Raw genomic sequence first — 14,110 nt, forward strand, 5'->3', positions numbered from 1 at the left:
ACTCCAGGTGTTTCTCCCTCCTCGGGACCTGTTTGTTACTAACTCCAGGTGTTTCTCCTTCCTCAGGACCTGTTTGTTACTAACTCCAGTTGTTTCTCCTTCCTCAGGACCTGTTTGTTACTAACTCCAGGTGTTTCTCCTTCCTCAGGACCTGTTTGTTACTAACTCCAGGTGTTTCTCCCTCCTCAGGACCTGTTTGTTACTAACTCCAGGTGTTTCTTCTTCCTCAGGACCTGTTTGTTACTAACTCCAGGTGTTTCTCCTTCCTCAGGACCTGTTTGTTACTAACTCCAGGTGTTTCTCCTTCCTCAGGACCTGTTTGTTACTAACTCCAGGTGTTTCTCTCAGGACCTGTTTGTTACTAACTCCAGGTGTTTCTCCCTCTTCAGGACCTGTTTGTTACTAACTCCAGGTGTTTCTCCTTCCTCAGGACCTGTTTGTTACTAACTCCAGGTGTTTCTCCTTCCTCAGGACCTGTTTGTTACTAACTCCAGGTGTTTCTCCTTCCTCAGGACCTGTTTGTTACTAACTCCAGGTGTTTCTCCTTCCTCAGGACCTGTTTGTTACTAACTCCAGGTGTTTCTCCCTCCTCAGGACCTGTTTGCTACTAACTCCAGGTGTTTCTCCTTCCTCAGGACCTGTTTGTTACTAACTCCAGTTGTTTCTCCTTCCTCAGGACCTGTTTGTTACTAACTCCAGGTGTTTCTCCTTCCTCAGGACCTGTTTGTTACTAACTCCAGGTGTTTCTCCTTCCTCAGGACCTGTTTGTTACTAACTCCAGGTGTTTCTCCTTCCTCAGGACCTGTTTGTTACTAACTCCAGGTGTTTCTCCCTCTTCAGGACGATGTTTGTTACTAACTCCAGGTGTTTCTCCCTCCTCAGGACCTGTTTGTTACTAACTCCAGGTGTTTCTCCTTCCTCAGGACCTGTTTGTTACTAACTCCAGGTGTTTCTCCTTCCTCAGGACCTGTTTGTTACTAACTCCAGGTGTTTCTCCTTCCTCAGGACCTGTTTGTTACTAACTCCAGGTGTTTCTCCTTCCTCAGGACCTGTTTGTTACTAACTCCAGGTGTTTCTCCTTCCTCAGGACCTGATTGTTACTAACTCCAGGTGTTTCTCCCTCTTCAGGACCTGTTTGTTACTAACTCCAGGTGTTTCTCCTTCCTCAGGACCTGTTTGTTACTAACTCCAGGTGTTTCTCCCTCTTCAGGACCTGTTTGTTACTAACTCCAGGTGTTTCTCCTTCCTCAGGACCTGTTTGTTACTAACTCCAGGTGTTTCTCCCTCCTCGGGACCTGTTTGTTACTAACTCCAGGTGTTTCTCCTTCCTCAGGACCTGTTTGTTACTAACTCCAGGTGTTTCTCCCTCTTCAGGACCTGTTTGTTACTAACTCCAGGTGTTTCTCCCTCTTCAGGACCTGTTTGTTACTAACTCCAGGTGTTTCTCCTTCCTCAGGACCTGTTTGTTACTAACTCCAGGTGTTTCTCCCTCCTCAGGACCTGTTTGCTACTAACTCCAGGTGTTTCTCCTTCCTCAGGACCTGTTTGTTACTAACTCCAGGTGTTTCTCCTTCCTCAGGACCTGTTTGTTACTAACTCCAGGTGTTTCTCCCTCCTCAGGACCTGTTTGTTACTAACTCCAGGTGTTTCTCCTTCCTCAAGACCTGTTTGTTACTAACTCCAGGTGTTTCTCTCAGGACCTGTTTGTTACTAACTCCAGGTGTTTCTCCCTCTTCAGGACCTGTTTGTTACTAACTCCAGGTGTTTCTCCTTCCTCAGGACCTGTTTGTTACTAACTCCAGGTGTTTCTCCCTCTTCAGGACCTGTTTGTTACTAACTCCAGGTGTTTCTCCTTCCTCAGGACCTGTTTGTTAATAACTCCAGGTGTTTCTCCTTCCTCAGGACCTGTTTGTTACTAACTCCAGGTGTTTCTCTTTCCTCAGGACCTGTTTGTTACTAACTCCAGGTGTTTCTCCTTCCTCAGGACCTGTTTGTTACTAACTCCAGGTGTTTCTCTCAGGACCTGTTTGTTACTAACTCCAGGTGTTTCTCCCTCTTCAGGACCTGTTTGTTACTAACTCCAGGTGTTTCTCCTTCCTCAGGACCTGTTTGTTACTAACTCCAGGTGTTTCTCCTTCCTCAGGACCTGTTTGTTACTAACTCCAGGTGTTTCTCCTTCCTCAGGACCTGTTTGTTACTAACTCCAGGTGTTTCTCCCTCCTCAGGACCTGTTTGCTACTAACTCCAGGTGTTTCTCCTTCCTCAGGACCTGTTTGTTACTAACTCCAGTTGTTTCTCCTTCCTCAGGACCTGTTTGTTACTAACTCCAGGTGTTTCTCCTTCCTCAGGACCTGTTTGTTACTAACTCCAGGTCTTTCTCCTTCCTCAGGACCTGTTTGTTACTAACTCCAGGTGTTTCTCCTTCCTCAGGACCTGTTTGTTACTAACTCCAGGTGTTTCTCCCTCTTCAGGACGATGTTTGTTACTAACTCCAGGTGTTTCTCCCTCCTCAGGACCTGTTTGTTACTAACTCCAGGTGTTTCTCCTTCCTCAGGACCTGTTTGTTACTAACTCCAGGTGTTTCTCCTTCCTCAGGACCTGTTTGTTACTAACTCCAGGTGTTTCTCCTTCCTCAGGACCTGTTTGTTACTAACTCCAGGTGTTTCTCCCTCCTCAGGACCTGTTTGTTACTAACTCCAGGTGTTTCTCCTTCCTCAGGACCTGTTTGTTACTAACTCCAGGTGTTTCTCCTTCCTCAGGACCTGTTTGTTACTAACTCCAGGTGTTTCTCCTTCCTCAGGACCTGTTTGTTACTAACTCCAGGTGTTTCTCCTTCCTCAGGACCTGTTTGTTACTAACTCCAGGTGTTTCTCCTTCCTCAGGACCTGATTGTTACTAACTCCAGGTGTTTCTCCCTCTTCAGGACCTGTTTGTTACTAACTCCAGGTGTTTCTCCTTCCTCAGGACCTGTTTGTTACTAACTCCAGGTGTTTCTCCCTCTTCAGGACCTGTTTGTTACTAACTCCAGGTGTTTCTCCTTCCTCAGGACCTGTTTGTTACTAACTCCAGGTGTTTCTCCCTCCTCGGGACCTGTTTGTTACTAACTCCAGGTGTTTCTCCTTCCTCAGGACCTGTTTGTTACTAACTCCAGGTGTTTCTCCCTCTTCAGGACCTGTTTGTTACTAACTCCAGGTGTTTCTCCCTCTTCAGGACCTGTTTGTTACTAACTCCAGGTGTTTCTCCTTCCTCAGGACCTGTTTGTTACTAACTCCAGGTGTTTCTCCCTCCTCAGGACCTGTTTGCTACTAACTCCAGGTGTTTCTCCTTCCTCAGGACCTGTTTGTTACTAACTCCAGGTGTTTCTCCTTCCTCAGGACCTGTTTGTTACTAACTCCAGGTGTTTCTCCCTCCTCAGGACCTGTTTGTTACTAACTCCAGGTGTTTCTCCTTCCTCAAGACCTGTTTGTTACTAACTCCAGGTGTTTCTCTCAGGACCTGTTTGTTACTAACTCCAGGTGTTTCTCCCTCTTCAGGACCTGTTTGTTACTAACTCCAGGTGTTTCTCCTTCCTCAGGACCTGTTTGTTACTAACTCCAGGTGTTTCTCCCTCTTCAGGACCTGTTTGTTACTAACTCCAGGTGTTTCTCCTTCCTCAGGACCTGTTTGTTAATAACTCCAGGTGTTTCTCCTTCCTCAGGACCTGTTTGTTACTAACTCCAGGTGTTTCTCTTTCCTCAGGACCTGTTTGTTACTAACTCCAGGTGTTTCTCCCTCTTCAGGACGATGTTTGTTACTAACTCCAGGTGTTTCTCCTTCCTCAGGACATGTTTGTTACTAACTCCAGGTGTTTCTCCCTCCTCAAGACCTGTTTGTTACTAACTCCAGGTGTTTCTCCTTCCTCAGGACCTGTTTGTTAATAACTCCAGGTGTTTCTCCTTCCTCAGGACCTGTTTGTTACTAACTCCAGGTGTTTCTCCCTCCTCGGGACCTGTTTGTTACTAACTCCAGGTGTTTCTCCTTCCTCAGGACCTGTTTGTTACTAACTCCAGGTGTTTCTCCTTCCTCAGGACCTGTTTGTTACTAACTCCAGGTGTTTCTCCCTCCTCAGGACCTGTTTGTTACTAACTCCAGGTGTTTCTTCTTCCTCAGCACCTGTTTGTTACTAACTCCAGGTGTTTCTCCTTCCTCAGGACCTGTTTGTTACTAACTCCAGGTGTTTCTCTCAGGACCTGTTTGTTACTAACTCCAGGTGTTTCTCCTTCCTCAGGACCTGTTTGTTACTAACTCCAGGTGTTTCTCCTTCCTCAGGACCTGTTTGTTACTAACTCCAGGTGTTTCTCCTTCCTCAGGACCTGTTTGTTACTAACTCCAGGTGTTTCTCCTTCCTCAGGACCTGTTTGTTACTAACTCCAGGTGTTTCTCCTTCCTCAGGACCTGTTTGTTACTAACTCCAGGTGTTTCTCCCTCCTCGGGACCTGTTTGTTACTAACTCCAGGTGTTTCTCCTTCCTCAGGACCTGTTTGTTACTAACTGCAGGTGTTTCTCCTTCCTCAGGACCTGTTTGTTACTAACTCCAGGTGTTTCTCCTTCCTCAGGACCTGTTTGTTACTAACTCCAGGTGTTTCTCCTTCCTCAGGACCTGTTTGTTACTAACTCCAGGTGTTTCTCCTTCCTCAGGACCTGTTTGTTACTAACTCCAGGTGTTTCTCCCTCTTCAGGACGATGTTTGTTACTAACTCCAGGTGTTTCTCCCTCCTCAGGACCTGTTTGTTACTAACTCCAGGTGTTTCTCCTTCCTCAGGACCTGTTTGCTACTAACTCCAGGTGTTTCTCCTTCCTCAGGACCTGTTTGTTACTAACTCCAGGTGTTTCTCCTTCCTCAGGACCTGTTTGTTACTAACTCCAGGTGTTTCTCCTTCCTCAGGACCTGTTTGTTACTAACTCCAGGTGTTTCTCCTTCCTCAGGACCTGATTGTTACTAACTCCAGGTGTTTCTCCCTCCTCAAGACCTGTTTGCTACTAACTCCAGGTGTTTCTCCTTCCTCAGGACCTGTTTGTTAATAACTCCAGGTGTTTCTCCTTCCTCAGGACCTGTTTGTTACTAACTCCAGGTGTTTCTCCTTCCTCAGGACCTGTTTGTTACTAACTCCAGGTGTTTCTCCCTCCTCGGGACCTGTTTGTTACTAACTCCAGGTGTTTCTCCCTCCTCGGGACCTGTTTGTTACTAACTCCAGGTGTTTCTCCTTCCTCAGGACCTGTTTGTTACTAACTCCAGGTGTTTCTCCTTCCTCAGGACCTGTTTGTTACAAACTCCAGGTGTTTCTCCCTCCTCGGGACCTGTTTGTTACTAACTCCAGGTGTTTCTCCCTCTTCAGGACCTGTTTGTTACTAACTCCAGGTGTTTCTCCTTCCTCAGGACCTGTTTGTTACTAACTCCAGGTGTTTCTCCCTCCTCAGGACCTGTTTGTTACTAACTCCAGGTGTTTCTCCTTCCTCAGGACCTGTTTGTTACTAACTCCAGGTGTTTCTCTCAGGACCTGTTTGTTACTAACTCCAGGTGTTTCTCCCTCTTCAGGACCTGTTTGTTACTAACTCCAGGTGTTTCTCCTTCCTCAGGACCTGTTTGTTACTAACTCCAGGTGTTTCTCCCTCTTCAGGACCTGTTTGTTACTAACTCCAGGTGTTTCTCCTTCCTCAGGACCTGTTTGTTACTAACTCCAGGTGTTTCTCCCTCCTCGGGACCTGTTTGTTACTAACTCCAGGTGTTTCTCCTTCCTCGGGACCTGTTTGTTACTAACTCCAGGTGTTTCTCCCTCTTCAGGACCTGTTTGTTACTAACTCCAGGTGTTTCTCCTTCCTCAGGACCTGTTTGTTACTAACTCCAGGTGTTTCTCCTTCCTCAGGACCTGTTTGTTACTAACTCCAGGTGTTTCTCCTTCCTCAGGACCTGTTTGTTACTAACTCCAGGTGTTTCTCCTTCCTCAGGACCTGTTTGTTACTAACTCCAGGTGTTTCTCCTTCCTCAGGACCTGTTTGTTACTAACTCCAGGTGTTTCTCCTTCCTCAGGACCTGTTTGTTACTAACTCCAGGTGTTTCTCCCTCTTCAGGACCTGTTTGCTACTAACTCCAGGTGTTTCTCCTTCCTCAGGACCTGTTTGTTACTAACTCCAGGTGTTTCTCCTTCCTCAGGACCTGTTTGTTACAAACTCCAGGTGTTTCTCCTTCCTCAGGACCTGTTTGTTACTAACTCCAGGTGTTTCTCCCTCCTCAGGACCTGTTTGTTACTAACTCCAGGTGTTTCTCCTTCCTCAGGACCTGTTTGTTACTAACTCCAGGTGTTTCTCCTTCCTCAGGACCTGTTTGTTACTAACTCCAGGTGTTTCTCCCTCTTCAGGACCTGTTTGTTACTAACTCCAGGTGTTTCTCCTTCCTCAGGACCTGTTTGTTACTAACTCCAGGTGTTTCTCCTTCCTCAGGACCTGTTTGTTACTAACTCCAGGTGTTTCTCCCTCCTCAGGACCTGTTTGTTACTAACTCCAGGTGTTTCTCCTTCCTCAGGACCTGTTTGTTACTAACTCCAGGTGTTTCTCCTTCCTCAGGACCTGTTTGTTACTAACTCCAGGTGTTTCTCCTTCCTCAGGACCTGTTTGTTACTAACTCCAGGTGTTTCTCCCTCTTCAGGACCTGTTTGTTACTAACTCCAGGTGTTTCTCCCTCCTCAGGACCTGTTTGCTACTAACTCCAGGTGTTTCTCCTTCCTCAGGACCTGTTTGTTACTAACTCCAGGTGTTTCTCCTTCCTCAGGACCTGTTTGTTACTAACTCCAGGTGTTTCTCCCTCCTCAGGACCTGTTTGTTACTAACTCCAGGTGTTTCTCCTTCCTCAGGACCTGTTTGTTACTAACTCCAGGTGTTTCTCCTTCCTCAGGACCTGTTTGTTACTAACTCCAGGTGTTTCTCCCTCTTCAGGACCTGTTTGTTACTAACTCCAGGTGTTTCTCCTTCCTCAGGGCCTGTTTGTTACTAACTCCAGGTGTTTCTCCTTCCTCAGGACCTATTTGCTCTGGACCTGGAGCCGTACAGGTACAGCGGTGTGAACATGACCGGGTTCCGCCTCCTCAACATAGACAACCCGCAGGTCGCCTCCGTGGTCGACAAGTGGTCCATGGAGCGCCAGCAGGCCCCGCCCAAACCAGAGACGGGCATGCTGGATGGCATGATGACGGTACGTTGGCCAAATGTTGACGAAGGTTTTTGCGACCCAAATATGGCATTTTGTTGAGAACTATTTAATTTAATATGTGACCGACCGGCTTGATTCGGGCTTATGTAGCAAAATTTGATATTGTGTTTTTTACATTGGATAAAAGTAGAGACTCAGAGCTAGAACATGGTATATCATACACTACAGTTGAGGAACAATTGGAAAGTAATTTTGATTTGAAAGTTGATCAACTTGTAACCTCACTTTTTAGAAAATGCACCTTGAATGTTTTGATATGTGAGGCCATGTACTAAACAACCAAAGAGTTCAAGACTAAAGGCTGGTTTATAGTACGTGTGTGTTCGTAAATTTATTCTGGAGTGTCAGAGTGTGCTCTGGGCGTTCGTAAACTCAGAGCGTTGTCAGATTGTCTGTTCGTAAACTCAGAGCGTTGTCAGATTGTCTGTTCGTAAATTCAGAGCGTTGTCAGATTGTCTGTTCGTAAATTCAGAGCGTTGTCAGATTGTCTGTTCGTAAATTCAGAGTGTTGTCAGATTGTCTGTTCGTAAATTCAAAGGGTTTCGCTCTCGGAGCGTTCAGAGCGCATTCTGGACGCTCTGGCCGAGGAGTCAGGTTGATCTGAGCGTTCTGACCGAACAACAGCAGTCACGCACCCAAGCTAACTGGCTAACGTTGGCTAACTTGCTAGCTACTTCCAGACACAAATGAGAGAACAGATCACACTGATCATTTTAATCGCCCTAGCAGAGCTGGTTATGCTGTTTTGATGTTATCCAGAGCGTTGGTGACTGCAACTGTGCTGCCAGCAATAATTTTATTATGCTTTTTTGCCAACGTTTACTGACACCGGCCATATTCAAAGACTCCACTATGAAAGTATCTATTTCAAAAGAATGTTAATGATGTCACTGCGACAAATGTCGATAGAGGTAGCTGGTAAATTCGCTCTGGCTATCTACTCCGATTTCAAAGCACTCTCGCATTCGTAAATTTGTCAGTTATTCTGTGCACTAGCACACTCAGACGAGAGTAGACATGTAGCTAGCTAGCTAGCTAAACAATGAACCATAATCCCAACTCATAACGTTACTACCTATCTGCAGGTTGCTATTCAACCAGGTTCAATGTTAGCTAACTAACATTAGGCTATAGCTAGCAATGCAAATACCTCTGAGATATAAATAATATTACTACACAGATCATACACGTTAGCTAGCTAGACAGCCAGGTACCGTTAGCTAGCTAGCTAACAGTACACTTTAACGTGAAAAGAAAACTCAGGACCTGTTTGTTACTAACTCCGGTGCAAAGGAGCAAAAACAATATATAAAATAAATAACAATATGGGGATGAGGTAGTTGGTTGGGATATTTACAGATGGGCTATGTACAGGTGCAATGATCGGTAAGCTGGTCTGACAGCTGATGCTTAAAGTTAGTGAGGAAGATATGAGTCTCCAGCTTCAGTGAGTTTTGCAATTTGTTCCAGTCATTGGCAGCAGAGAACTGTAAGGAAAGGCGGCCAAAGTAGGAATTGGCTTTGGGGGTGACCAGTGAAATATACCTGCTGGAGCGCGTGCTACGGGTGTAGAATGCTGGAGCGCGTGCTACGGGTGTTGCTATGGTGACCAGTGAGCTGAGATAAGGCAGGGCTTTACCTAGCAGAGACTTATAGATGACCTGGAGCCAGTGGGGATGGCGACGAATATGAAGCGAGGGCCAGCCAACGAGAGCATACAGGTCGCAGTGGTGGGTAGTATATGGGGCTTTGGTGACAAAACGGATGGTTGTGATAGACTGCATCCAGTTTGCTGAGTAGAGTGTTGGAGGCTATTTTGTAAATGACATTGCCGAAGTCCAGGATTGGTAGGATGGTCAGTTTTACGAGGGTATGTTTGGCAGCATGAGTCAAGGAGGCTTTGTTGCGAAATAGGAAGCCGATTCTAGATTTAATTTTGGATTGAAGATGCTTAATGTGAGTCTGGAAGGAGAGTTTATAGTCTCACCAGACACCTAGGTATTTGTAGTTGTCCACATATTCTTACACGGCCCCCAAACCGGCTGCGGGCGTGAGCCGTCGTGCGCCACCGTACGCCATCGTGCGCCCTCGTGCATAAATGTATTTTGTCCCCCCACACCAAACACGATCACGACACGCAGGTTAAAATATCAAAACAAACTCTGAACCAATTATATCAATTTGAGGACAGGTCAAAAAGCATTAAACATTTACAGTATGGCACTTTAGCTAGTTAGCTTGCACTTGCTAGCTAATTTGTCTTATTTAGCTAGCTTGCTGTTGCTAGCTAATTTGTCCTGGGATATAAACATTGAGTTGTTATTTTACCTGAAATGCACAAGGTCCTCTACGCCGCCAATTAATCCACACATAAAACGGTCAACCGAATCGTTTCTCGTCATCTCTCTTCCTTCCGGGATTTTTCTTCTCTTGACTTTATATTGCGATTGGCAACTTTAAAATAATTATGTGCATTACAGCCACTGACCTCGTTCGTCTTTCAGTCACCCACGTGGGTATAACCAATGACGAGATGGCATGTGGGTACCTGCTTCTATAAACCAATGAGGAGATGGGAGAGGCAGGACTTGCAGCGCGATCTGCGTCAGAAATAGAACCCTCCTAGCCCTTGGCAACGCAGACGCTCGTTGGTGCGCACGAGCAGTGTGGGTGCAATAATTGAATAACATAGATTTCAAAATGTATTTTGCAACGCTCGCTGCATCATGTTGTGGGTATGCTTGTAATCGTTAAGGACTGGGGAGTTTTCAGAATAAAAAAGAAACAGAATGGAGCTGAGGACAGGCTAAATCCTAGAGGAAAACCTGCTTCAGGCTGCTTTCCAACAGACACTGGGAGATCAATTCACCTTTCAGCAGGACAATAACCTAAAACACAAGGCCAAATATACACTGGAGTTGCTTACCAATATGACATTGAATATTCCTGCGTGGCCTAGTTACAGCTTTGACTTAATTAAATCTACTTTATAGTCTATGGTAAGACTTGAAAGTGGCTGTCTAGTAATGATTAACAAAAAACTTGACAGAGCCTGAAGAATTTTAAAAGAATGGGCAAATGTTGTACAATCCAGGTGTGCAAAGCTCTTAGAGACTTACCCAGAAAGACTCACAGCTCTTAGAGACTTACCCAGAAAGACTCACAGCTCTTAGAGACTTACCCAGAAAGACTCACAGCTCTTAGAGACTTACCCAGAAAGACTCACAGCTCTAAGAGACTTACCCAGAAAGACTCACAGCTCTTAGAGACTTACCCAGAAAGACTCACAGCTCTTAGAGACTTGCCCAGAAAGACTCACAGCTCTTAGAGACTTACCCAGAAAGACTCACAGCTCTTAGAGACTTACCCAGAAAGACTCACAGCTCTTAAAGGCTTACCCAGAAAGACTCACAGCTCTTAGAGACTTACCCAGAAAGACTCACAGCTCTTAGAGACTTACCCAGAAAGACTCACAGCTCTTAGAGACTTACCCAGAAAGACTCACAGCTCTTAGAGACTTACCCAGAAAGACTCACAGCTCTTAGAGACTTACCCAGAAAGACTCACAGCTCTTAGAGACTTACCCAGAAAGACTCACAGCTGTAATCACTTCCAAAGGTTATTCTAACATGTATTTATATGAACACTTATGTAAATTAGATATTTCTGTATTTCATTTTCAATCCATTTGAAATCAATTCTAAAAACATATTTTCACTTTGTCATTATGGGGTATTGTATGTAGATGGGTGAGAAAACAATATATTTTGTCCATGTTGAATTCAGGCTGTAACACAACAAAATGTGGAATATGTCAAGGGGTTTGAATACTTTCTGAAGGCTCTGTAAATCAAAAACAGGAAGTGCCTGTGGTCCTCCAGGACCAGGGTTGCCTACCCCTGCCGTACACTATTGAGATCAATTAAAGACAACTTTTTTTTTACCACATCTCTTCCAGACTGAGGCAGCGTTGATGTATGATGCTGTGTACATGGTGGCAGCAGCCTCCCAGCTCTCCACTCAGATCACTGTCAGCTCACTGCAGTGCCACAGACACAAACCCTGGCGCTTCGGAGCACGATTCATGAACATGTTCAAAGAGGTGAGTGAGTCAAGCCACTTTATAAAGGAGTATTCCCTCTATCCCTCACTCCCTCCTCTTTCACACCTCCCTTCATCCCTCACTCCCTCCTCTTTCCCACCTCCCCTCATCCCTCACTCCCTCCTCTTACCCACCTCCCCTCATCCCTCACTCCCTCCTCTTTCCCACATCCCCTCATCCCTCACTCCCTCCTCTTTCCCACCTCCCCTCATCCCTCACTTCCTCCTCTTTCCCACCTCCCCTCATCCCTCACTCCCTCCTCTTACCCACCTCCTCTCATCCCTCACTCCCTCCTCTTTCCCACCTCCCCTCATCCCTCACTCCCTCCTCTTACCCACCTCCTCTCATCCCTCACTCCCTCCTCTTTCCCACCTCCCCTCGTCCCTTACTCACTCCTCTTTCCCATCTCTCCTCATCCCTCACTCCCTCCTTTTTCCCACCTCCCCTCATCCCTCACTACCTCCTCTTACCCACCTCCCCTCATTCTGCACTCCCGCCTCCTACTCACCTCCCCTCATCCCTCACTCCCGCCTCCTACTCACCTCCCCTCATCCCTCCTCTTACCCACCTCTCATCCCTCACTCCCGCCTCCTACCCACCTCCCCTCATCCCTCACTCCCTCCTCTTACCCACCTCTCATCCCTCACTCCCTCCTCTTACCCACCTCCCCTCATACCGCACTCCCTTCTCTTACCCACCTCCCCTCATCCCTCACTCCCTCCTCTTACCCACCTCCCCTCATCCCTCACTCCCTTCTCTTACCCACCTCCCCTCATCCCTCACTCCCTTCTCTTACCCACCTCCCCTCATCCCTCACTCCCTTTTCTTACCCACCTCCCCTCATCCCTCACTCCCTCCTCTTACCCACCTCCCCTCATCCCTCACTCCCTTCTCTTACCCACCTCCCCTCATCCCTCACTCCCTCCTCTTACCCACCTCCCCTCATCCCTCACTCCCTTCTCTTACCCACCTCCCCTCATCCCTCACTCCCTTCTCTTACCCACCTCCCCTCATCCCTCACTCCCTTTTCTTACCCACCTCCCCTCATCCCTCACTCCCTCCTCTTACCCACCTCCCCTCATCCCTCACTCCCTTCTCTTACCCCCCTCCCCTCATCCCTCACTCCATTCTCTTACCCCCCCTCCCCTCATCCCTCACTCCCTTCTCTTACCCACCTCCCCTCATCCCTCACTCCCTTCTCTTACCCACCTCCCCTCATCCCTCACTCCCTTTTCTTACCCACCTCCCCTCATCACTCACTCCCTCCTCTTACCCACCTCCCCTCATCCCTCACTCCCTTCTCTTACCCACCTCCCCTCATCCCTCACTCCCTTTTCTTACCCACCTCCCCTCATCACTCACTCCCTCCTCTTACCCACCTCCCCTCATCCCTTCTCTTACCCACCTCCCCTCATCCCTCACTCCCTCCTCCTTCCCGCCTCACTTGATCGTTCCCTCTGTCCTCATGTCAGCAACATGCCACCCTGCACCCCACTGCTGGCTGGGCGGGGGGGGGGGGGGGGGGGGGGGGGGGATGTTGGTCCTGGTCGGTCTCTGGTCTAAGGCGAACCCAGGGCAGTGATTGGGGACATTGGGTGCCTTCTTTCTGATGGGATATTAAACTGGTATCCTGACTCTCTGTGGTCATAAAAAAAATGCCATGGCACTTTTCGTAAGAGTAGGGGTGTTAACCCCTGGTGTCGTGGCTAAATTCCCAACCTGGCCCCATTCCACCATGGCCACCTACGCATCCTCTTAATTGGCATATATCACTCTCCACCTGATAGCTGATGAGTGGTGAGCGTTCTGGCACAAAATGGTCGGACATTGGTGGTGGATGAGGTGAGTTTCCCCCTACTATGTAAAAGTGCCCTCAGTTGGTAGAAAAGTGCTATATAAATCCAATCAATTATTTTCCCTGCTCACTTGATCCTTCAATCTATTTGTTCTCACCTCCCTTCATGCCTCTTTCCCTCTTTTCACACTCCTTCATCCATTCTTTCACATCTCACTGCCTTCGTCTTATTTAATCACTGGTGGTCTATAGAGAATGGAGTTAAGACCAGATCCTACCAAGGTGTGGAGTGTGTGTGTGTGTGTCATTATGTTCTTAATTGTTTTTCACAATGGAGGAAATCATGCCTTGCTTGTGTTTGACAATGACTGAAGAGGTGTTACCTGTCAGCAGTACACTACATGGAGGTGTGCAGTGCGGTAATATTGGTAAAAATGTTTATGTGGTGGAAATTCAACACCAGCGAAACCTTAAGTCAGTATTAAATGAATCTTTACTATCAGTTAACTGGAGGGGTTACAACAAACACTGCACACTCAGTACCAGTCGGTCAGAAGCTCCCCCGGGCGGTCCCTTCAGTTCCCCCGGGCGGTCCCTTCGGTTCCCTCGGGCGGTCCCTTCAGTTCCCTCGGGCGGTCCCTTCAGTTCCCCCGGGCGGTCCCTTCAGCTCCCCCGGGCGGTCCCTTCAGCTCCCCCGGGCGGTCCCTTCAGCTCCCCCGGGCGGTCCCTTCAGTTCCCCCGGGCGGTCCCTTCAGTTCCGCCGGGCGGTCCCTTCAGTTCCGCCGGGCGGTCCCTTCAGTTCCCCCGGGCGGTCCCTTCAGTTCCCCCGGGCGGTCCCTTCAGTTCCCCCGGGCGGTCCCTTCAGTTCCCCCGGGCGGTCCCTTCAGTTCCCCCGGGCGGTCCCTTCAGCTCCCCCGGGCGGTCCCTTCAGCTCCCCCGGGCGGTCCCTTCAGTTCCCTCGGGCGGTCCC

The 14,110-nt window shown here is 47.8% G+C and overlaps 1 protein-coding gene across 2 annotated transcripts in view; it reads left to right on the plus strand.

Moving 5' to 3' along the window:
• Nucleotides 1-14,110, plus strand: part of LOC129843361 (glutamate receptor ionotropic, kainate 1) — a 173,198-nt gene that overhangs the window by 82,912 nt on the left and 76,176 nt on the right. For both annotated transcript variants that reach the window (XR_008757825.1, XM_055912060.1), the window contains exons 7-8: nucleotides 7,052-7,225; nucleotides 11,202-11,345. Coding sequence is in view for 1 of the 2 variants with exons in the window: in XM_055912060.1 (XP_055768035.1) it covers nucleotides 7,052-7,225; nucleotides 11,202-11,345 (318 nt within the window). In the remaining variant the exon portion in view is untranslated. The remainder of the gene's footprint in view (nucleotides 1-7,051; nucleotides 7,226-11,201; nucleotides 11,346-14,110) is intronic.

The sequence above is a fragment of the Salvelinus fontinalis genome, unplaced genomic scaffold (genome assembly GCF_029448725.1).
Source record: "Salvelinus fontinalis isolate EN_2023a unplaced genomic scaffold, ASM2944872v1 scaffold_0126, whole genome shotgun sequence".
NCBI lineage: Eukaryota > Metazoa > Chordata > Actinopteri > Salmoniformes > Salmonidae > Salvelinus > Salvelinus fontinalis.